Here is a 24,622-nt window from a genome sequence, read left to right on the forward strand (position 1 = left end):
TCGTTACAGGGGAGAATACCGTCGTGATCTGGCACTGATGTGTAAACCTACCTTTTTTTTTTTTGCAAAGTTCTCGCTGATTTTTAGATGCCAGATCAAAATAATTTCAGTTATTATGTATAAATAATTTTGGGGGAAATCCCGCGATTTTATAAGAGTTCTGGGTAGCACCTCAAGAGTTCTGAAGAAAACTCTTAATGCCTGAAGCTCTAGAACCCATATTTACAATGTTCTTGCTGATTTTTAGATGCCGGATCCAAAAATTTCAGTTATGTGTAAATAATTTTGGGGGGAAATTCTGCGATTTTATAAGAGTTCTGGGTAGCACCTCAAGAGTTCTGAAAAAAAACCTCTTATTGCTCGAAGCTCTAATACCCATATTTACAAAGTTCTCGCTGATTTAGTAATATCATTTTTGGAAGTTAGCACCGCAGAGATTTGTTGCTTTTTTTTTTTTTGCTTAATTTGCTAGAACTATTTTTAAAATTAATTGGGAACTCTAGAACTCTTTGGGGTGCATCCAGAACTTATGAAAAAATCAACTTTTTTGAATGATGGGGTGCTGACTTCACAGAGGTGTAGAATACAGTTAAAATTATTGATACATCAAGTTGAATGAATGATGGCAGAATTGGCATATGTACCGTACTCCAAAAAATATAAAATTGGGGGGCTTGGATTGCAAAGATAAAAAAAAATGTAAGGGGGGCATGCTTGTTCTTTTTACAGGGGCTTTTCCAGTATTTAAAAAAATAAAATAAAATCCGGCCCCTAGGTACACTGCACAGTGGTCCAAATTAGTACTGCAAGATGAGTCCCATTCACTTGTATGGGACTCAGCCTGCAGTGCCAACTCTGGCCACTGCACAATGTACGGAGCTGCCTGTTTCCTGCAACAAAACTGAAAAATGGTAGAGGTTAATGAGCGCTGGTGACTCTTGATGGATTTCTCCTGCTTCTCTTTGGTTAAACTAATCCTGTAAGGAGTCCTCACAAGCCTGAACTTGTCTGCAAACGTCCGTGTGCTTTCTTTCTCAGGTGTGGTGGAGGGCGACCTATCGGCCGTGGAGGCTTACAAGACGTCAGGAGGAGACATCGCCCGGCAACTTTCTGCGGATGAAGTTCGTCTTTTGAACCGTCCATCGGCCTTCGATGTGGGTTACACTCTGGTGCACCTATCTATTCGCTTCCAGAGGCAGGACATGCTGGCCATACTTCTAACAGAAGTGAGCAGCTTTTCTAGTGCGGAGCTGCGCTCCTTCCGGTACCGCCGCCTGTGTACATTATGCCTGTGATAGTATTGGCTTGTCACATAGTTCCTTGTTACTCGCACTGTAGTTGCTTGTAGCTTCTCGGGGATGTGGGGGATATTCGGTTATATTCAGACTTGTGGATGAAGGACCTTACCCCCCAAATGACTGTAATCCCCATAGAGGTGCCTGGTAACTCATGTCTCCTGTTGTGGCTTCTGTACTTGCAGGTGTCTCAGCATGCAGCCAAATGCATCCCGGCCATGGTGTGTCCCGAACTTACCGAGCAAATCAGGAGGGAGATCGCCGCTTCCATGCACCAGAGGAAGGGAGACTTCGCTTGCTACTTCCTGACGGACCTCGTAACTTTCACTTTACCCGCAGGTAATCGCCGCGCCGCCTCCAATGTGTCTATACAGCACAGACGGATCCTTCTGTAGTGCAGGCAGTGTATTACTTGCATCAGTTCCCGCTCCTCTAAGGCCTTGTTCACTTGGTGTCCTCGGAGAAACACCGACCAATGCAAATGTTTGTTTTGCATCAGTTTGTGTTACATTTACGTGTGAGCGGCATCAAAGGGTGTTTGCATTCTATGCGAGCGCATTTTTGTTTCTCACTCATCCATTGACTTTTTAATGGACTATTTTTGTGAAACTGCAGTAAAACGGGGCAATCTGCAGCGTGCGGAGGAGTATTTCACTGTCAGACTAGGCAATGACACCGAATTGCTGGCAGAGAGGAGCAATTTTCAAATCTACATCAAAATCCACGTTAAACTTGCAGATTTTGCTGTGCATTTTTCCACACCCTAAGGCTAACTTCACTTGGGCGAGTGCTGTGAACCCCGCCCCCCCTATAGCGCACTCTCCAGCATGTCAATTCCCTAGGGATGTGAGGTGTCTTCATGGCAAAACGGCCTTGCGTCACTTTGTAGTGATTCGCTGTCGGGGTGGAGGATTGCAGAGTTTCTCCCATTGTTTTCAATGGAAGACATGGCATCACGTGCCCCTATCACAGTGATGGGAACCTTTTAGAGACGGAGTGCCCAAACTGCAACCCAAAACACACTTATTTACTACAAACTGCCAACATGTCAGTGGGCGGGGCTTATCACGACGTATGATTTTTAATCCCATTGTTCCCAAGGTGCACCAGCGATAATAGTGACAAACACCTGGGCAGAAACTACATGGACCCATTGTAGTCAGCAGGGGCTACTTAGTAGCGTTCTGGTCAGTCATTAAACTGATACTATTGGCCAATGAGTTTCTCTTTTTTTAACTCTGGTAATGGAGCAGGAAAACTGAATCTATTCGGCAAAGGTGAACGAGCAGCTTAGAAAAACATGGCTGCTTTCTTCCAGAAACTGCAGCAAGCCTGTCCATGGGTTGTTTGTCATTGCAGCTCAGTCCCATTCACTTCATGTTAAGCTGCAATACCGCACACTGCCCATGGACAGGTGAGTTCTTTTACGTTCTCTGACTTTCTGTAAAAAAAACCCCCACACTATGCAGAAACCGTCCCATTCACATTTATGGAATGACTTTTCAGAAGGCAGAAATTTCTCTAAGAGCTTTCATTAACGATGACCGTTTTTATTAAGCTTTGTAAGGCTCTGGTCACACATGCGTTGGAGACACTCGAAGCCTCCAGCCAAGATCCAGTACGAAATACTGCAGCATGCGGTATAGTTTTTGTCCAGAAGAATGCTGGGCAACATAGCCAAAACCCAAAGGACCCAATTATACTGGGTTTTCCCCGAAAATAAGACACTGTCTTATATCAATTTTTGCCCCAAAAGGGGCACAGGGTCTTATTTTCGGGTGATGTCTTATGCTCACCTAGCAGTTCCTATCTGGGTCCCTCCCGCTTGCCTCCCGCAAGCTTCTGTGTAATCCTCAACGCCAATTGAGCTTCTCTTGCTGGTGACGGGGCTTGAATACCCCGCCTCCAGCAAGTGATTGTCCTGATTGGCTAAGGCGACACTCGTGAACCAATCGCAGCCATTCAATGAATTGGCTGATTGGCTGAGGCGCCACTCGTGAACCAATCGCAGCCATTCAATGAATTGGCTGATTGGCTGAGGCGACGCTCGTGAACCAATCACAGCCATTCCATGAATTGGCTGATTGGCTGAGGCGGCGCTCGTGAACCAATCGCTTCCTGGAGGCTTTTTTTTTTTCTTCAAGTTAATTGCTCTTCACATGCAGTATTACTTCAGTGATTCATTGCCCCTTCTGTCTGCAGACATAGAGGATCTCCCTCCCCCTGTTCAGGAGAAACTGTTCGATGAAGTTCTGGACCGGGACGTTCAGAAAGGCAAGTGTGGTGCTGATCGAACAAACTTTTGCCTTTTAACCTAAAGCTGAATTAGTAACTTACGATCTGTGCGCTCCGTTCCAGAGCTAGAGGAGGAATCCCCAATTATTAACTGGTCGCTGGAGCTGGGGACCCGTCTGGACAGCAGACTTTATGCACTTTGGAACCGCACTGCAGGCGACTGCCTGCTGGACTCCGTACTACAAGCAACCTGGGGCATCTACGACAAAGACTCGGTGCTACGGAAGGCGCTGCACGACAGCCTCCACGACTGCTCCCACTGGTAAGAGCTCAAGGGGTCTTCACACTCAGGTTTGCGGTTTGTGTTCCCCCTTTTTGCTTTTGTAAAACTCTGTGATCTTGCAAGATTGTTTCTTGTAATCTTAATCCCTTAGTAACCGGCCTGTCTTGTGCCTCGAGGACCAAGCGATTCTCAGTGTTGTATTGCAAGAGCCGTAACTCATTGACATACAAATGAGGGCTTCTGTTTTGTGGGATCACTTGTATTTTTTTAATTGTATCAATATGGGGTACATAGAATGTGTTTTTATTAGCGAGCGCTGTGATTTGGCTGCCGGCACTCAATTAGCCAATCACAGCCCTCGCTTTGCTGGAGGCGGGGTATTCAAAGCCCCGTCACCAGCAGAATCTCCGCTGTGAGACGGGGAGGATGCAGATTACCGCAGTGCCGCCGAAGACCATTGGGATGCCGCGGAGCAAGTGAGTATTGTATTTTGTTTTCTTTGTGGGGCAGCTGAGCTAGATCCTCTTTTCGGGGGAGGCCTTATATTTCAAGCCTTCCCCGAAAACCCGATAGGTCCTACCCCAATAGTAAGACCTATTTTCGGGGAAACACGGTACGTACATACATACATACATACAAATTTTTATGCACAAAACCCCTTTCTAAACTTCGGTTTACAATAAATACTACATTTTCTAATGCGGGTTGTTTTTTTTTTTGGGTCCCTCAAAAGCAGTTGAAGATGAGATTGTACGATTGCTAGGATACTACACTGCATTACTTATGTAATTAATACTAGGTTGAGGTCACAGGCTTGGTAGAAGAGGATCTAATACGCTGAGTTACATGGCAGACACCGAGGCCCCCAGCTGCCAAGGGAAACCATCTGGCACCTTGCGATTGCGTTGTAGGGTGCTGATGGGTAATAAAAGGAGCCCCCTCCCCCTGTCATCTGCTTGCATGCTGCAGTTGCTATCGATTGTGGCATGGAAAGGGTTAAGCTACCAGGATTTGAATTTCCTGGCAGTTAGAGCCGGAACCTGCCTGTCCGTAGTTGGCTAAGCCACTGCTTTTTAACCCTTTCCTGCTATAGGATGTACAGTCACATCCTGGGGGTCGGGGTATATAAAAAGAGATCGCGGGGAGACCTCCCTTTATACAACGCGGGCACAAGCTGTTTATTGCAGCTGACAACTGCGGGCCATAGCTGTAATCAGCCGCGCGGCTGATCACTGTTAACCCTTTAAATGCCCTGAACGATGTTTGGGGGTCCCATATGGCCCACACCCCGCGATGAGATCGTAGGGAGCCGAGCGAGTATTATGGCAGCTAGGGGCCCTTCTGGGCTGTCTTGGGAGAATGCCTATTAAATAGAGATGAGCGAGTATACTCACTAAGGCACATTACTCGAGCGAGTGTTGCCTTAGCCGAGTATCTCCCCGCTTGTTTCTAAAGATTCGAGGGGTGGGGGAGAGCGGGGAGGAACTGAGGGGAGATCTCTCTCCCCCTGCTCCCCGCCGCAACTCACCTGTCACCCGCGCCGGCCCCCGAATCTTGAGACGAGCGGGGAGATGCTCTGCTAAGGCACTACTCGCTCGAGTAATGTGCCTTAGTGAGTATACTCACTCATCTCTACTATTAAACCATCCCGTGGGGTGGCTTGATGGACTTCCTGCCCGATCACAATATGATGTAATGCTATGGCATTACATCATACTGCAGGAGCGATCAAAGCATCACTAGTTGTGGTCCCTTAGGAGGGCTAAAAAAAGAGTAAAAATAATATGAATAAAGTTTTACTAATTCATTAAAAAAAAGTAATAAAAGTTTAAATCGCACCCCTTTTGCCATAACTACCGTATATACCGGCGTATAAGACGACTTTTGAACCCCGAAAAATCTGCTCTGAAGTCGGGGGTCGTCTTATACGCCGGTAATACCAAAAAAAAAGTGTAAAAAAAAAAATCATTACTCACCTCCCCCGGCGTTCTGTCGCGCTCCGGCAGGATGTCGCTCGCTCCTCGTCCCCGGCGCAGCATTGCTTTCTGAATGCGGGGCTTGGAATCCCCGCCTCCAGAAAGCTAATACACACGCCGTCAGCCAGTTACAGCCATTCAATGACAGCATTGAATGGCTGTGATTGGCTGAAGGCGCACATGGCTTCAGCCAATCACACTATTCAATGACATCATTGAATGGGTGTGATTGGCTGAAGCCACGTGCGCCTTCAGCCAATCACAGCCATTCAATGCTGTCATTGAATGGCTGTAACTGGCTGACGGCGTGTGTATTAGCTTTCTGGAGGCGGGGATTCCAAGCCCCGCATTCAGAAAGCAATGCTGCGCCGGGGACGAGGAGCGAGCGACATCCTGCCGGAGCGCGACAGAACGCCGGGGGAGGTGAGTAATTTTTTTTTTTTTACACTATATTACCGGCGTATAAGGTGAAAGTTGGGGGGTCGTCTTATACGCCGGTATATACGGTATATTATAAAAGAATCTAAATCCTAAAACAAAAATACATGTTTAGTATTGCTGCGTCCGTAAATGTCCGCTCTATCAAAGTAACGCGTTATTTACCCCGCACGGTGAACGTCGTCCGAAAAAATAAAAACGCCAGAAATGCACTTTTGGTCACCCTGTCTTCCAGAAAAATGCAATAAAAAGCTATCAAAAAGTCATATGTATTCCAAAATGGTATCAACGTAAACTACAGGGCGCCCCGCAAACAATGAGCCCTGCGTCGACTGAAAAGAAAAACAAAAAACACTAGTACTGCAAAAAAAAAAAAAAAAACCTATATAGGTTTGGTATCGTACCGAGCCATAGAATAAAGTTAGGTCATTTGTGTTGCAGTTTGTGCGCCGTAGAAACAAAACGCACCGAAAGATGGCGGAATGGCTTTTTTTTTTTTCCATTTTACTCCACTAGGCATTTTCTCCACATTTTTCAGTACATTAAATAGCACCATTGAAAACTACAACTTGTTCCGCAAAGAAACAAGCCCTCATACAGCGGCGGCGATGGATAAATAAAGGAGCTACGTTTTTGTTTTTTTTTTTGTTTTTTTTTAAAGGGGCGAGAAAAAAATGAAAAGGGCAGGGAAAAAACGCATCCTTAAGGGGTTCAGATGTATGTGGAGGTGTAAAGCCCATTAGTGAAGTCAGTATAAAGGTGTATTGGTCAGTAAGGGGTTAAGGATGTCACATGATGCTGCTTCACCCATTCTCCCAGCAGGGCATACTGATGGGCAATCTTGTGTTCTTCTTGTATTCAGGTTTTACAGCCGTTGGAAGGAGTGGGAGTCTTGGTACTCGCAGAGCTTCGGACTACACTTCTCTCTAAGAGAGGAACAATGGCAGGAAGACTGGGCTTTTATTCTCTCACTAGCAAGCCAGGTAAGGAGCGACAATCCTCCGTGTGCGGCATCCAAGGAGAGCACAAGAAAGGCTTTCAGAAGCCTCAGACGTTGTAATCGGTAGGACTTGCTGCGGTGTGCGGCAGCCTCCTACTGAGATCAGAGCAGATCCCTGACACATCTGAACATGGGGAGAGGCGAACATCATGTATCCTGGTGTATATGGGCGTGGTAGCGGTTGGATCGCGTTTACTAGGCCAATGGTTGCTTCTGCTTTACAGTGTGGACTATTGATTCCTTTTTTAAAAGGGTTGTCCCACTTTTAGCTGTTTTGCTGCAGCTCTGTGCATTGTTCAATGGCCCCAGGTGATACTGCATTCACTTCAAGAAGACTCAGACTGCAGTACCAACCCAGGCCACTGCGTAATGTACGGAGCTGTCTGCTTCCTGCAGCAAAACTGCAGGAAAATCCCTTTTAACAATATTGCGGCTTCTGTGTCCTTTTTTATCAGCACACAATTTGTTCAGCTGTACAAAGCGAATCAAAGGGGTTTTCTTTTAAGCGTTTTTTCAGATTTAGGAAAACTGCTGCTGTCTTCTGGAACGGGCTGCCCAGCTTGGTTGTGTCTGGTATGGCAGCTCCGCTCTATTGAAGTGATTGGGCTGAAGTACCAAACAGAGCCCATGGACAGGTTTAAGTAACACTGGTTTTGGAAGAAACCAGCAAGGTTTTTCTAATCTTGGAAGTCCTCTTCAAGCTTGAGCTCTGCTGCATAGACAAAGCTTTACAACATAATGTTCTGGATTCCTGCAGCTGCCACTAGAGGAAGCCAAGAGCTCATTACATAATGTTCTGTTCAATATATAACAGTAGGCAGGAAACTCCCTCTAGTGGTGGCTGCAGAACATGCAGCACATTGGTTCATATTTATGAAGAATGACCTTTTGCACCAATTTAAAGTGTCTTTTTTTTTTTTTTCTTTCTTTTCATCTTTTTAATAAGTTTGGCACATTTGAGGTTGTCTACAAGACCACAAATGACGTCTGTAGATTTGCAACAAAATCTGCATCATTTTCTGCTTAATAAATTCTGACTTCAAGCATGGGCCCAGTCCACGGGTTTATCGCAGATTTGGTGCACACTGATAAAAGTTGCAAGTTTTTATGCAAATCCATGATTATCAATTTTTTTTCTTTTTTTTTTTCTTTTTTAAATTCTTTATTGCAGCTTATTCCAAAAACTAGCGCAGTGCTTAGAGCGACCTTTCGGTCCTGGACAAACAATAATGGTGGTACTGCTTCTTGGACTACATGATGCACACTTAATGGTATGGGTCAGTAGTCTTAGACTCCACATGCTGCTCTGGCTGGCCACTGCTGCTCACATGGGTAGCATTGACCTATCAAAGCAGAGTGTAGTATCTTGTACTACTGATGCAGATTAATGCTCTGGGCATCAGGTAGTCAGAGAAGCGGTGCGGCCATCTTTTTGTCCAAGACCGGAGGGTGGCTTTAAAGGTGTTGGCCAATGAATGTTTTTAGTGAGACATCCACAGGATATAGGTGATGCAATTTGTTGACAAAAGTATTGGGACACCCATAGAAGGTGATGAAATTCACTTTTATTCACATTTCCCAATATAGTGTTGGGCGCCCTTTGGCCTCAATGACTGCAGTAGCCCTTCTAGGCATGTGGTTCCACCAAATTCCGATTGATCTGTGGAGGGATTTGCCTCCTTCACACGGTCGATGTTTTGTAGCCCATGTTTCTCTATGGAGCCTTCCTCTCTGTTGCATCACACAAACACGCGGTGACAGTAGGAAATATAAGCCCTAGCTGCAGTAAAAAAATAAAAAAACACATCACCTAGAAGCGCTGTCGGCTCCGGCACGTCTTCTTCCTGGCACTGGTCTACAGCATCTCTTCGGGCGGGGATTGGAAAATTCCCGTGCCCAGGAAGAGCTGCCTTTGGCTGAGCCGTGGCCCTCAGCTCTTCGAACCAAGGTTTGATGAATGGCTGTAATTGGTTCGGAGAGGTTCAGATAATGATGTGGGGAATGATGGACGTGTACAGCTACGCCAATCTAGTATGTCCCAAAAATACTCTATTGGATTGAGATCGGCAGATGTTCTGCTCCTCAAACCAAGCCTAACACTTTGTGCCGTAGGACATGGTGCACGGTCATGTTGGTAGAGACACCAAAGTATTGCCACAGGGTAGATAATGCCACATGGTACAGGATGTCTCTATACCCATTGGTGTTGAGGGTCCGAGTCCTTCCCAGCAGAAACACCCCCACATCATACTAGAACCTGTACTATACCTAACTGTTGGGACAATGTAGTCACGTAGTAACAGCACTTCGTGCAGCCGCCATACCCAAGTGTGGCCATCTGATTGGAAGATGGTGTACAGTGATTCATCTGTCCAACAATTCCACTCTGTTACAGTCCAAGAACGACGCTCCAGGCCCCATCGCAGGCGCTTCTGTGCATTCACTACTGTGATGTGCAGCTGCTCGTCCATGGTAACCCTTCACATGCAGTTCCCTACGAAGGGTTCAGGTGCTAACTGCTGTCCCAATGGCCTGTGAGACCTAAGCGAGGGCAGACCATGCCTTCATAGCTTCTCTACGTGCTGTCGGTCTACGAGATCTTCCTGGATGTGCCTGCACGCACACACCAAATGGCTCCCATTTCTGAATTTCCTAGCTAACAGTGAACTTTGGGTGGTCCCAAAGTGCTGCCATACGGAGTGGTTGCTCAGGTGACCTCCCACCACCAGACCCCGTTGGAAGTCGATCAGCTCTACACCTGGTGACATTCTGATGGTTCCTGTGCTGGGATACACCTGTGTGATACTCTCCTTTTATATCTAATGCTCTCACGGCCGATTTGTATATCCTCTTCATCTGAAAACACCGCACTGGTGGGGGTCCCAATATGAATAACTTGTGGGGGTCCCAATACTTTTGTCAATATAGCGTATAAGTGCGATTGTTGTGTGTCTGACTGCTGGGAACCCCCTTAGATCACAAGCATGTCGAAATGCAAAGTCCTCCTGGGTGACTGGCTGGGCGGTGCACATGTATGATCACGACTGTATTGTCTTTTGAGTCATTGCCTTTGGAGCCATTTTCTTTTACCCTGTATACACGTGTTGTAATGCCATTGGTTTGTGTGCACATACATGTACATTCCCTCCAGAGCCTCTGCCGTGTATGATGTCTCTTCTAGAAGCTTTATTTTTTTGTTATATAAGCCGGCTTATTAATCCTGTATGTTCTATCTCCTTCTGTTGTAGCCAGGGGCCAGCCTGGAGCAAACGCACATCTTTGTTCTTGCGCATATTCTCAGAAGACCAATTATAGTATATGGAGTGAAATATTACAAGAGCTTCCGTGGGGAGACTTTGGGATACACTCGTTTTCAAGGTATAAGTTAGGCCTACTACATCACACCAGTACAATATGCATAATCTGTTGTCTATGCACACTTCTACACCCTCCAGGTGGTGCACAATTTGTGCTTTCTAGGTGCTGAGTAGTTGAAGTCACTTGTTACAGACTTGGCTTTGTAATGGTGCCATATAATCACAGACTGGTAGAGTTGGAAGGGACCTCCAGGGTCATCGGGTCCAACCCCCTGCTCAGTGCAGGATTTACTAAATCATCCCAGACAGATGTCTGTCTAGCCTTTGTTTGAAGACTTACATTGAAGGAGAACTCTCCACCTCCCGTAGTAACCTGTTCCAATCATTGATCACCCTCGCTGTCTAATATCTAATCTTTGCAAGCTAAACATTCCCAGATCCTTTAACCGTTCCTCATAGGACATGATTTGCAGACCGTTCACCATTTGGTAACTCTTCTCTGAACTTGATTGAGTTTGTCAATGTGTTGTTTTTGGTTTTTTGTTTTGGTTTTTTTTAATTATTTTAATCGGGGTGCCCAGAACTGGACACAGTATTCCATTTGCGGTCCGATCAAGAATGAGTAGAGGGAAATAATGACCACACATGATCTAGACTCTATGCTTCTCTTAATACATCCCAGAATTGTTTGCTTTTTTGGCTGCTGCATCACATTGTTTACTCATGTTCAGTCTGTGATCTATTAGTATACCCAAGTCTTTTTCACATGTCCTGCTGCTTAGCTCAGTTGCTCCAATTTGTTGTCCTTTTTTTCATTTTTCTTGCTCAAATGTAGAACTTTGCATCTTTTTCCCCTATTTAAATACCATTCTGTTAGTCACTGCCCACTGTTCAAGCTTTTCTAGATCTTTCTGAATCCTCTTTCTCTCTTCCCTAGTGTTAGCTATCCCTCCTAGCTTTGTGTCGTCAGCAAATTTGATCAGTTTCCCATCAATTCCCTCTTCTAGATCATTAAAAAATGTTGAACATTACTGGGCCTAGGACAGAGCCTTGTGGTCCCCGCTTCAGACATTCTTCCACTTAGATGGATTCACAACCAGCCAAGTGATCATGCTCAAAGAGTGGTCATAAATGGCTGCACATCCAGCAGTTGCATTGTCAATCCTCCTAATTGGTCATCCTTTCAATAAGGATGGTATGAGCTACTTTGTCAAATGCTTTACTAAAGTCAAGATATAGTAGAGCTACTGCATTTCCCTGATCAACTCTGTCTATGATTCTGTAATAGAAGAAAATTAGATTAGTCTGGCATGACTTGTTTGTTACAAACCCATGCTGGCTCTGGTTAATTACTCCATTTTCATCCAAGTACTTGCATACATGCTGTTTATTAATTTGTTCAAAGATCTTTCCCAGTATAGAAGTCAGGCTCACAGGCCTGTAGTTTCCTGGATCCACCTTGGGGGAGAATGGGGACAACCTTTGCCTGTCTCCGGTCTTCTCAGACTTCTCCTGTTCTTCAAAAGTTTTTAAAGATTGTGGCGGGTGGTTCAGTTACCTCCACTGCTTCCTTTAGTGTCCTAGGATGTAATTCATCTGGACCTTGAGACTTGAATTCATTTAAGTTAGCTAAGAGCTCCCTCACCATCTCCCTGCTTATAGAGAAGCTGATTTTTTTTTTATTTTTTAATTCCCCCAATAGCACAGGGAAGATCAGTTGATGTTACATCTACTTTCTGAGAGAAAACAGATACAAAAATAGGAATTTAAAAGTTTGGCCTTCTCAACATCATTTGTAAACAATTCACAATTTTTATCTTGTAAACCTCTTATAGCATCATTTTTTTAAGCTATGCCCCCACACTTTCCATTTTGATAAATACATACTAAAAAGTCACTAAATGCTTCCCATTCTTCTTTTAGGGATTGTTAACGATTTGCGAAATGAGATTCTCAAAGCACAAACTTGCCATCCTCCTTGGACATTTGTGACTGTCTTATCATAGAACTTCAATCTCGTGAAAGTGTATACTTGCACTCAGATGCAACTGCTTCTCTTGACTCTGACATCATAGCTTCATCAGGGAAGTCTTGTCACAGTCCTGCACAGGCCACACCAGCAAGTTTGTGTAACTACTTCATGATACACCCCCTTAAATCTTGGCCGTACTAGCATAAAGTTACTTAAAGGGGTTGTTCTACCAAAACACATTGTTCCCTTTTCACGAGATGGGGAATAACTAACTGATCAGTGGGGGGGGGGGGGGGGTAACTGCTGGAACCCCCATGATGATGAGTACTGGTGATCCCTGAGGATCCCTTAGTGAATGGTGTGGCTGCCACTCCATTCATTTCAGTAGTACTGTCAGAGAGCTGAGCACTAAGTCTGCTATCTCTAGCAGTTCCATTGAAATGGAGTGATGGTGCATCACTCCGTTCATTTGGGAACTGTCAGGGTTCCAGCAGTTTGACCCTCCTGATTAGCTAATTATCCCCTATCAACAGGATAGGGACTAAGTTCTTTCAGTGGGACAACCCCTTAGTGTCCTTTTGCAGGCTTTCGTACATTGCCGCTTAGCTTAAAGGTCCAACTAAACCATTCATTTGACACGGCTGCTTTCTTTTTCCAGGAGTGTACTTGCCGCTTCTGTGGGAGCAGAGTTTCTGCTGGAAGAGCCCCATTGCTTTGGGTTACACGAGGGGACACTTCTCAGCCCTGGTAGCAATGGAGAACGACGGCTATGACAATCGCGGAGCCGGTGCAAACCTGAACACAGATGACGATGTAACGGTTACATTTCTGCCTCTGGTGGACAGTGAGAGGAAGCTCCTGCACATTCACTTCCTGTCGGCCCAAGAGGTAAGTAGTCGTGTTACCTGCTTCATTCTTCTTACTTGGGATATGTTCACACATCTGGTTTAGCTGGAGCAGGAATCTTGTAGACAGCGTTTGGTTCTTCGGTATGAGAGACTCCCACTACAGACTTGTAGAAGGCATCGGTGCCTGTGAATGAGGCATCGGCCTTGGCTTCTGTTCACACCACATTTTATACTCTATTATATATGTTGGGGAAACGACTCCTCCCGTAGAAGTCTACCAGAATGCTGCAATGTATACTGCCTAGGCATATAATGGGGTATGTCTCCCATAGGAGAAGGAAGCCCTATTCATACGCTTGGCACATTTCCCCATTGTATATTTCAAGCATTGGGCTGCAAAGGGAGGTGAGCGCAGCCTTAGAAATGATGGCAATCAGATGCCGTAATAATGGGAATGTATCTCCTGTGGATGGGGAATAACTTGCTGATCGGTGGGGGTCTTACTGATAAGACCCCCGCCCATCTCGATCTGTATCCCCCATGTACCTGTCACTGTGGGATTGCTTCTTCGCCTGCAGTGATTTCAAAACAAGTGGAACACTGCCTTACAATTGCGCATCCACCGCCACCCCATTAATGTCAATGGGGCTGATGGAATGCCCGAGCGCTTGCCACTCGTCTGGGTCTGCAGTCCCAATGAAAGTGAATAACCATCGCCGCTTGCACGACCAGCGCTACATTAAAGCTCCTCCTCACTGCGGGGGTGCATTGATGATGATGATGGGTGACACAAGGACCTCCGTTCTTGGGATCATGGAGGTCTCAGTGAGACCCCATCAGCAAGTAATTCTGGTACAACCCCATTTAACATGTCTTGCAGCGTGACTAAGTATGTAAGCCAAACCAGAATACCCATGTATTCTGTAGACCAGTGTTCCCCAACTCCAGTCCTCAGGGACCACCAACAGGTCATGTTTTCAGGATTTCCTCAGTGTTGCACAGGTGATGTAATTATAGTCGGCGCCTCACACATTACCACAGGTGTTCTCACCATAGGATATCCTGAAAGCATGACCTGTTGGTGGTCCCTGAGGACTGGAGTTGGGGACCCCTGCTGTAGACAACTGGTTTTAAGGTTCTTGCCCCTCATCAGAGCCTAGTTGGGTCCAGTTGGTGGCATTGAGAGGCCATCAATGTGAGTCCAGGGGGGGAAGGTTGTATTGTTTCTGTGTGCTACCACTTCTATATGGAGCGATTGTGATAGACGATCGATGGGTGCAGTCACTTTTTCTGGCGCCCCCATTCTGGGTTAGATCCTCAGTATACTTTTCGCTGTGCGGCCGGTAACTTTGGTACTCTTGAGACTCTACATACTCGTATCACATGTAACATTCTGTATGACTTGTATGGCATCGTACTTCTCTGTACATATAAAGACGGTTACACAATGGCATTATCTTGTCTTTCAGCTTGGCAACGAGGACCAGCAGGAAAAGCTCCTGCGAGAATGGTTGGACTGTTGTGTGACTGAAGGCGGCGTGTTGGTCGCCATGCAGAAAAGCTCCCGCCGCCGTAACCACCCCCTAGTGACGCAGATGGTGGAAAAGTGGTTAGACGGTTACCGTCAGATCCGCCCGTGTACGGCACTGTCTGACGGAGAGGAAGACGAAGAAGACGAGGACGAGTGAGAAGAAGCTCTAGCGTTTGAAGGCTTGATGTCTGAACCGCACGTGATGTGGGTCATGACTGGGACCTGAGGTAATGGGACCCTGCCTCAAATGTATGAGGCCTGACACATGGAGGAATGCTCGAGCCCACCTAATCCTGAGGAAACGGCACCTGTAGCTCCGAAGAAGACATCCTCGTCATTGAGACTGGACACTTTTTTTTTTTTTTTTTCTCATTTTGTCTCTCCCTCCTCCTCTGGGTTGTAAATCTTGGCGTATAATGCATGTGTTGTGCAATGGTGGGGGGAGAGTACTATGAAGGTGAAAATCCCATGGTCAACCCGTCAGCATAATGGGCTGGTCACTCTTTGCTTTCCCCTAGTTCCTGACTTTTTTTTTTCTTTTTGTTTTAATTGCAAGGCTTATGTTTCCCTTTCACTTATTTTTAAATTTGCCCCTCACTTGATTTTAACCCCGGCGTTCCTAGACAGGCCGAGATTCGTATATTGCACACTTATAGACAAAAGGCTTGTGTCTGTCTTAAGCAATAAAGGGGTTAACCATATTTTTAGGATTCTATATGCAAAGTGGTAAGAACACGTCCCCGGCCTGCCTTCCTGCACACGGTCTCCGATGGCGACCGAGTCCATTTTTCTTGGTTTTATTTTCCTTTTTGTTTTTGTGGTATTGAAATTTAGTAAATGGGAGAAAAGTTGAAGACTTATTTTGGGTTCTTTTTTTTTTTTTACCCCCCTCTGAAGTCGGCTTTTTGCTTCATCTTTCTTCCATGTCACCCGAGTATTTTTTTGTTGTTTTCAGAAAACTAAATATATTTATTTGTCCCCTCCTCCTACGCAGGAATTAGGCTCTAAAGCGATTGTGTGCAGTTTTCCAGCTTGGACTTGATTGCGAATGTGGCACAAATACATCGTCTTGCTGTGAACCTCGCGCTGCTCTCTGTCTCACTTTGTACTAGTCGTCTGGAAGGGTTTAACCTGAGTTGAAGGCCGTATTAGCACGGTTGATTTTTCTTGTGAGTTTTACGTATCGCGTGACGCGCACAAGAACAGAACCCGATATTTGCAATGGCTCTATTCATACAATTTTTTTTTTTTTTTTTTTTTTTTTTCTTTCCGCGCAGCGATACTGCAAGACAGAGAAATAACAGCATGTCCTACTTTTGGCAGTCTCGCCCATTACTTCATCTGGGGCCAAAAAAACGGATTGCACGCGAGTGTAAGGAAATGCCGTGTGATCCTACTGCTAATGTACCGGAGAAAAGGTTTTCGTGTGTGTTTTAAAAAACAAAGGCTGAATGCCCACAGATGGATTTTTGCGGCAGAATTCGTGGCCAGACGCCCGCCACAAATTCCATGATAAGATTCCAGGATTTAAATTTATTTTTTATTTTTTTTTAATTGCTCCCTCAGAAAATAATGTGCAGATATTTTCCACAAAATGACACATGCCACACATTTTCTATCTTGCGGCATCAATGCCAGAGGAAAAACACGCACTTGTGAGATGCACAAAACCTACCAAAATACAACCCATTCTGCGATGGGTATAAGTTACAACACGCAAAACTCGGGTGTGAATACGGCCTCAAGGGAGTCTGGCACAAGAGAGAAGTCTTAGAGAGAAGTTTACACCTGCCTTTTGGGCAAATCTCATTAGCATTACTGTGGGAGCAGCACGCTCTGGGTTAAAATTTTCAGAGGTCATCTGTCACACTGAAGTGGTCTCTGTTGTCTGCAACCCCTCCACTCTCCGAATGACGGCTCTAGAGTTCAGCTCCAGCTGTTGGAGGGATGCTGATCACAACAGAGAAGAAGCTTTGGTTTTGGCAGTCGCCTTCTGGCCACTTGTGGGGGGGTGTGGCGGTTGCCTTCTGGCCACTTGTGGGGGGGTGTGGCGGTCGCCTTCTGGCCACTTGTGGGGGGGTGTGGCGGTCGCCTTCTGGCCACTTGTGGGGGGGTGTGGCGGTCGCCTTCTGGCCACTTGTGCGGGGGGTGTGGCGGTCGCCTTCTGGCCACTTGTGCGGGGGGGGGTGGCGGTCGCCTTCTGGCCACTTGTGCGGGGGGTGTGGCGGTCGCCTTCTGGCCACTTGTGCGGGGGGTGTGGCGGTCGCCTTCTGGCCACTTGTGCGGGGGGTGTGGCGGTCGCCTTCTGGCCACTTGTGCGGGGGGTGTGGCGGTCGCCTTCTGGCCACTTGTGCGGGGGGTGTGGCGGTCGCCTTCTGGCCACTTGTGGGGGGGGGGGGTGTGGCGGTCGCCTTCTGGCCACTTGTGGGGGGGGGGGGGGTGTGGCGGTCGCCTTCTGGCCACTTGTGGGGGGGGGGGGGGTGGTGGCGGTCGCCTTCTGGCCACTTGTGGGGGGGGGGGGGGGGTGGCGGTCGCCTTCTGGCCACTTGTGGGGGGGGGGGGTGGCGGTCGCCTTCTGGCCACTTGTGGGGGGGGGGGGGGGGGTGGCGGTCGCCTTCTGGCCACTTGTGTGGGGGGGGTGGCGGTCGCCTTCTGGCCACTTGTGGGGGGGGGGGGGGGGGTGTGTGGCGGTCGCCTTCTGGCCACTTGTGGGGGGGGGGGGGGTGGCGGTCGCCTTCTGGCCACTTGTGGGGGGGGGGGGGTGGCGGCGGTCGCCTTCTGGCCACTTGTGGGGGGTAGCGGAGACCATTGACAACACAAAAAAGAACACATCTGGGACTCGGACTAATTGGTCTTCTCAAGCAGTGCATCTTTGCCACGCACTAACGAACATACCTTGCACGTGGAAAAAGTACAGTAAATACACCGAAGTGCGCGCAAAAAAAAAGCGTAGTTTATTCCGTAAATACACGCGTTAGGCGTGTGCATCTAGCCTTCGGCCTCCTTCCCACGATCCTCTGCTCATGGCCACACAGCACTGATTTGCTGCTGATATCTGAGCAGACTCTCCACACAGAAAACCAGCATTTCCGCAGTAGCAGCAAAGTGGATGAGATTTTAAAAACCTTGTGCCTGCGCTGTGGGGGGAAAAAAAAACACTGTGGCAAGTGACCTGCAGAGCAGATTTTTGGTCCGCAACATTACAGCACCAGATCCTCTGTGTGGATTCCTCCTCTCCAAACTAGGGGGGTGAATTCTGCAGCAAATGGTGCAGTTTTTAATGTGCATTTTCCACTGTGGAAAGTTTTTTTTTTACTGGAGACGTTTCGCAGCAAATGTGTCCCGTGTGGCAATGAGACGTCTTACTAACGATGGGCTATATTGCAGTCACTTCCATACAGTGCAGCATCCGGCCTGATGCATCTTGCTGCGGAGAATTCTCCCTGCTCACTCTCTATGCTCCAACACTCCCATGATGCATCAGCACAACATTACATGAGCAGCTACAGTGTGTACCATCTCTGCCTGCAGGGAGGACATTGCAGCTCAGTTATAGCAGATTATATCTTTATAGTGAGGAGGCTAATGGATCAACCTGTCCATAAGGCTGATATTTACACAGGCATATTGAGTTTTCGGCAGCACAATATCTATTGGTTTTCAGACCAAAACTGGACATTCCCTGCCTATTGCGGGTTTTTCGGGTCTGTCCCCATCTAATGAGCTTGTGTGGTAGAGCCCAGCACACAGACATTAAGCTGACTGAAGAACTGACTTTTTGTGAGAACATAAAGCGAAGTAATTCCCAGGTGGTCAGGAGGGTAAGGGTATTTTAGATTTATTTTGACTTGTGTTCTGCACTTGCTTGGCATTCTGAAGCTAGAGCGCGCTCCAGGCACCAAGGCCGGCTTTTCACGGGCGAGAAGATTGCTCTGTGAGATGCATGAATATGAACCCCATTCTATTTATTGTTTCCTCTTCCCATAGCGCAGCAAACAAATTGTGGCACGTCCTATCTGCGGGCGGGCCCTCGCGTCACACCTACTATTGCTTTCAATGGGGCTGTTGGCTAGCGCTACACATGAGTGCGATGCGAGGTTTCACCAGTGAAAATAATGGGAGAAACTCTGTGATCCTCCGCTACAGTTGATCACTACTTCCACCACCTCATCTACCGTGATTCACGGTCCAATATCTCACTCGCCCTGTGACGTTAGCCTCACGCAGTAACTCTTACACACTGGTGTACGGTCGTGTGAGCCTGGCCTAGACATACGGTAGAAGAGCCAATGTTCTTATCCCACTTTTGGGTGCAGTGACCATAACATAAAGGTCCGAGTGATAACCGCCAACCCGGATTGGACCATTTTTTTTTTTATAGTCCTGCTCTTCCACCACCGGACGTGGACGTGTTTCTAGGTGGACTTCTATCATCACCGCAATCCGGCCCTCATGGCCTTCCTTGCATAACTGATATGGCAGATGCTGACCAGGATTGACACTTACCCCATGAAAGGCAACTAAGAAAATATGGCTAAGGCTCCTTCACACAAGCATGTGGGTATTTGTGCGCGGCGTAGTTTGTAAACAAAGATCCATTGATTACCAGAGCTAATTAGCCTAAGTGTGAGATTTTTCCTGCACAATTCATAAAGCTCCTTGCATATTTTGTACAACCCTATTGACTCCTAGGGGGATGTTTAGTGCGCAAATGTGCAGGAAAATTCACATATGGATTTTAATAGGTTTGCTCATAAGTTCTATTCACTGCGTATTGCGCTTGCTCATATACCTGTTTGAAGGGGACCTAACCCTTTTCTTCCTGGGATAATGTATTGTGCTCCCCTGCATGAGGTTACATACAGTTCGAAGAACCCCCTTCCCAAAACTCGTTCAGTCCATTTTGCAAAGTTTTCAGGAGAGTGGGTGGTGCGGGGGTGAAAGGGGGAATTTTAGATGTATTTTTCCTGGAGTTCTACAGCTAGGGGGCGCTCCGGGCTCCAAATACAAAAGCTTGACATTTTTAGCTCTCCGCAATAGACACCTATGATCCGAATAAGCACCAATTTCAGTGCACACACTCATCTAAGTAAGGATTACAGATCCTTATCCCCATATCGCAACGCACTACTGTCTAGTTCAGTGGGCGGCACTTGTTTTCACGAAGATAATGCGGGCTTCTCTATTGATTTTCGGAATGATTCTCCTACTTCAAGGGGTTTTCCAGGGACATTCTAGTGATGTATCCTCCAGTCATCACAGTGGATCACCTCGGGTCCATTGCTTGGGACCTAGGCCGATCAGCTGCCTGGGCATTGAGGTACAGAGTAAAAGCTGCTACTCCGACCCTTGTATAGTGGCTGGTGCTTGAAACTGCAGCTACAGTTGCCATTGATTTGAGGGGGTGGAGCAGTGGCCAGCAATAGTATTTCCCTGGAACCCCCTTTACTAGAGTAGCCAACCCGCATCACATTAGTGGATGGGACACACTTTCAGCACTTTTTTCGGGGACCGAGCTCTTCGCTTCCATCGGCATAAAATGAAGAATGCCACATTTTTAAAATTTATTTTACTTCAAAGTCAGTGGGCTCGTCTTTCTGGCGCCTGAATTTATAGTCCATTTAAAAAAACAAAAACCAAAGCCCAGTTGAGAACACACAGTATGAGAAGTGAAATACTAGAGTCACTCTACAACAACCTAAAGGGGAAAATGGGAATATAAAGAAAAATAGTGATTTAGAATAACAAAATACAATTGTTTTGCATGTAGACAACAGACATTTGGTTTCCTGAGCCAGTGGAGCATTAGGACAAACGAGAGACAAACGTCACACTAATTGATTCCTTCCAGGCTGGTGTCATAGGAGCTCTAATGCAGGAATGTGGTGTCACGAACCTGCTGGGCAGCCGGTCCTGCGCCCGGCCCTTCATCCCTCCGCAGGTCGTACGGAACCGTAGGATATGGTTTGTGACGCCTATTATGTGGATGGATGAAGAGCTTGCTCCTGTACCCTGTCATATCTACTTCCCAGTATGTTGTGGCCATGTTGGCTACCACTGCTGGTTCGTCACCTTGTGTCCATGTTGTGTTAGATGCACTTTTTGTCCCAAGGTGCAACATGGTCAGTTCCTTTTTTTTTTTTTTGTTTGCCAGGCAATGGCCTGTGTGATTGCCAGAGCCGCTTCCTATTGCTAAATGCAGCCTTTGTGTGAGGCTGCTGGACGGTGTGGGCACTGTGGGCTGATTGAGCGGAAGGTATCCCTTGTCAAGAGTTATTCCTTCTGACGGCAGGAGGGCTGGCCAGAGCTGGTAAGGGACCTGGAGACAAAAATAAAAAGTCAGAATAGACAAAATTATACCTGGAGGAGAGTTAGAGCTCATACCACTTACAGGTGTCATATGTCAACTCTAGCAGTATGTCAAGCCCCTCAGCAAATTAGACAAAACTACCCTTTACGACCAAAGGTATCCAATGCCTGAGCAAGAATCCTAAGTAGTATGGATTTACAGATGTTAGTTCTTAGTTGGGCCTCCTTTGGCCCTATTAACATTGGATACTCTCCATGACATACTTTCTGCTAACATCTGATACTTCAGCTGGTATTTCCCTCCATTCATCCTGCAAACAGCTGGTGCATTCTTGTAAAGAAAACAAATGTTATTCACATTTCCTGACTCGACGTTCCAGTTTGTTTCAAAGAGGTGCAGCCAGTCCAATCGTGGAACTATTGTTAACAGGGCTAGATTTGTGACAAGGCGCGTTGTCTTGTTGGAAGTATTGCTGACCATTCCCAGAATATTACCACATCGTCAGCAGCACATTATCTAGAATGTCGAGGTATATCTCCTTCAAAAAGAGTTTTTGCCACTACAACCAAAGGACCTCTGCCGTACTTAACTGTTGGTACAACACACTTAGGCATAGCTCTTTCCCGGGCGCCCTCCACACCCAGGTACATCCATCTGATATGAAGATGGAGTAGTGTAATTTGTCACGCCATTGAACGTTCTCCTATTCCTCGACTGTCCAATGATGACGCTCCTTGAACCATTGTAAATGAGTCGATGGATCTTTTGTTGTAGAACTCTCCAGCAATTTGCAGGATGAATGGAGGGAAATGCCAGCTAAAGTGTATTGGACATTAGCAGAAAGTATGTCATGTAAATGTATCCGGTGCCATTAGGGCCAAGGGAGCCCCATTAAGTATTAACTTATGGTAGCACAGTGTATCTGGTTATAGATCCGCATAGCTTCAGTGACAAACACAGCCGCTGCTGTGGTTGTATCGATTTTATATATTTTGGGCACGGGGTGCGAAACTCTATAAAACGTAACACACAGAGAATAGAAGCCATTGTTTTCAAGCATGCAAGGGGTTCCCTCACATTGTTTTTGTGCACAAAATACATAACAGGCTCTATTTTTGTGCGCATTTGCACACAAAAGGCCTCATAGGATATGGGGGCGCGCAAATGTACCCCAGAGCTGTACAAAATCACGTAATGAGTTGTGCGATTGTGCAGGGAAATTGAACAGGCAGCCTAATTAGTCCCTGTTGTTATCAATCACTACGGCAGTGGGTCCTGCGCCGATATGAACGGTCCCGGCCGAGCAGAAAAGTACGGTAAAAGAAGTGCAATTACATCACACTATGGCGAGCATGCCTACGCTCATCTGCCGGAGCTCTTATGCCTACTCGTGTGTTATGTCTGTTAAATCCGCAAAAAAAAAAAGAAACTGAAACCGAGCCAAATTTCGTGTTCTGCATTATTCAAAGGAGAGGAAAAAAAAAAAGACTGACATCTGTTTTTTTTTTTTTTTTTATTTCATCCCCATTGACTTGAATGGGCAGATCTCACTGATACAACAGATCAGCATAGGGCATGTGATGAGGGTTTTCACGTAGGCACTGCTGCACCATGGACTAATATAGGCCTATAGACGGTCTGGTTTTTGGATTTTTTTTTTCTTCTATATTACTTATGTCTAAAATGAAAATAAAAAACAAGACGCCTACAAACTTGGCAAGAAAGAGGCTTAAATATATGCGCTCCTCTCACTCCCTCACAATACATTAAGAAATTGAAAATCTCTTAGACCGAGTAACTTTTAAAGAAATCCTTTATAACAATACAGATCTTATATTTCATGAAGCCTTAGACCGGAGCGAAGATCTTAAACATCACAACTATAAGGCAGGTCAGTGACCACCCGGCCACTCTTCACAGTAACATCTCATTTTATTAGGGACTGTGCCAATTAAAACCTGCAGTAACACAACTGGCCACATGGGGTCAGCAAAGTTTTATTTAAAAAGGACAACTCCAGCAAAAACACAGTTATTCCATGCCTGCCTCGCTGCCGATTGACTGTCACACTCTGGAGGTCTCCATGTAGTGCAGCCCTTCACAAGACACAAAGAACCACCCGCCCACTGCAGATCCACAGGAGACCACGAACTTTTTTTGACGATCCAGCTAAGCAAGTGCCAAAAAGAATTCCAGCGACCCAGAAAAATATTAAAAATCCACTTTCATTTTTTTTTTCCTCTTATAAAATAAAGATGAAAAAGAATGTAGAAGAGATGCAGCAGACGGGTTGTTTTAGTGTGGGGCGGGGGAAGAGGGGGGGGGGGTCACCTTTCACTTATTAAAAAGACACTTTATTTCACGATTAAAAGGAATTCCAGTTCATCTAAAGCCACAGAAAAATGTTAAAGTTGAATGAAGACCCCCTCCCCATCTTCTGCTTATCAGGCCGTGTATTAGCTGAGGCGATGCCATTTCTGCCTGCTGTGGGGTGTGGAACACAGTTTAATTATCATTACCTTCTATAGTGACCTAAATAAGCTACAGCCCATAAATACATATACGTAGACTAGAAATATCTCCGCCGTACTAGAAATGTCATGTGCAATTCCACCTTAAGCAATCTACATCTCTTGCGCCCCATCGGACAGTATCGGCGCTTATTTAAGAAGGCAGATTCTGCTCTGGTCAGTGATTACGCTGCTTATTCCTTTTTGTGTGTATATTCATTGCAATGTTCATACATACAAAACAGAAGCCCACATGAGCGCCCCATTGATGTCCTGCATAAATATGCAGGGACTACACTTGTATGACACAGTCAATGGGATTGCATAAATAGGCAGTGACTTCTCTCTTTGGGAATCCGGCGGTTGTGGGAACGGAGATCCGGCTTTCGTTTTGTACAGGATTTTGGCTACAGCATGTAACAAATGTTTACATTCAATTATAGCAAATAGAGCTTGGAAGTGGTGAGAATTCTTCCCCTCTCAGGGGTTTTCAAGGGCTAATTGGGAGCCACCCTTACATCTTACATGCCACCAAGCAATGGAGGATGCCTCTTCTATGGCAGCTAGAAGTCTCAAATTTACTGAACGTTAGCACTGTGCTGTAACAGGTAGTTTTTAGGGGGGGGGGGGATTGGGGGAGTTTCTTGTTACCAGCCCAGACTGGTGCTTTTCAATATGCTTATGCAGTTATGGAAGTGTGTCCTTGTCTCTTGCATATGCAGCATCGGAGGAGGCGGCACCCTCAGCCAGAGGAGACAGCAGGGTAAACAAAGTGGCAAACTGGTGCGGGGCTCTACAGTCTCCTCCAAAAGGAGTGGCTAAGAACCAGCCCTAGTTATTAACCAGGGAAGATCACATTTAGTAACCCGGGGTTCCTTAAGTTCCTGTTTTGTCACCGTGACGCCAA

The 24,622-nt window shown here is 46.3% G+C and overlaps 2 protein-coding genes across 7 annotated transcripts in view; one reads left to right on the forward strand and one right to left on the reverse strand.

Annotated features, from left to right (window-relative positions):
* The window catches only part of ZRANB1 (zinc finger RANBP2-type containing 1), a 56,489-nt gene extending 40,510 nt beyond the window's left edge, over positions 1-15,979 (forward strand). Inside the window, exons 3-10 of one of the 2 annotated variants that reach the window (XM_066601174.1) lie at positions 1,039-1,154; positions 1,481-1,634; positions 3,498-3,569; positions 3,654-3,852; positions 7,090-7,210; positions 10,476-10,605; positions 13,175-13,404; positions 14,834-15,979. In XM_066601174.1, the coding sequence (XP_066457271.1) occupies positions 1,039-1,154; positions 1,481-1,634; positions 3,498-3,569; positions 3,654-3,852; positions 7,090-7,210; positions 10,476-10,605; positions 13,175-13,404; positions 14,834-15,052 (1,241 nt within the window). In that variant the 3' untranslated portion in view covers positions 15,053-15,979. Of the gene's footprint in view, positions 1-1,038; positions 1,227-1,480; positions 1,635-3,497; positions 3,570-3,653; positions 3,853-7,089; positions 7,211-10,475; positions 10,606-13,174; positions 13,405-14,833 lie in introns of both variants that reach the window. The other variant, XM_066601173.1, reaches the window with a different exon arrangement.
* Positions 15,980-20,445: 4,466 nt separating this feature from the next.
* The window catches only part of CTBP2 (C-terminal binding protein 2), a 98,258-nt gene continuing 94,081 nt past the window's right edge, over positions 20,446-24,622 (reverse strand). For all 5 annotated transcript variants that reach the window (XM_066601179.1, XM_066601177.1, XM_066601178.1 and 2 more), the window contains one exon: positions 20,446-21,214. The gene's annotated coding sequence lies outside the window, so the exon portion shown is untranslated. The remainder of the gene's footprint in view (positions 21,215-24,622) is intronic.

Source organism: Eleutherodactylus coqui, chromosome 4 (genome assembly GCF_035609145.1).
Source record: "Eleutherodactylus coqui strain aEleCoq1 chromosome 4, aEleCoq1.hap1, whole genome shotgun sequence".
Taxonomy (NCBI): Eukaryota; Metazoa; Chordata; class Amphibia; order Anura; family Eleutherodactylidae; genus Eleutherodactylus; species Eleutherodactylus coqui.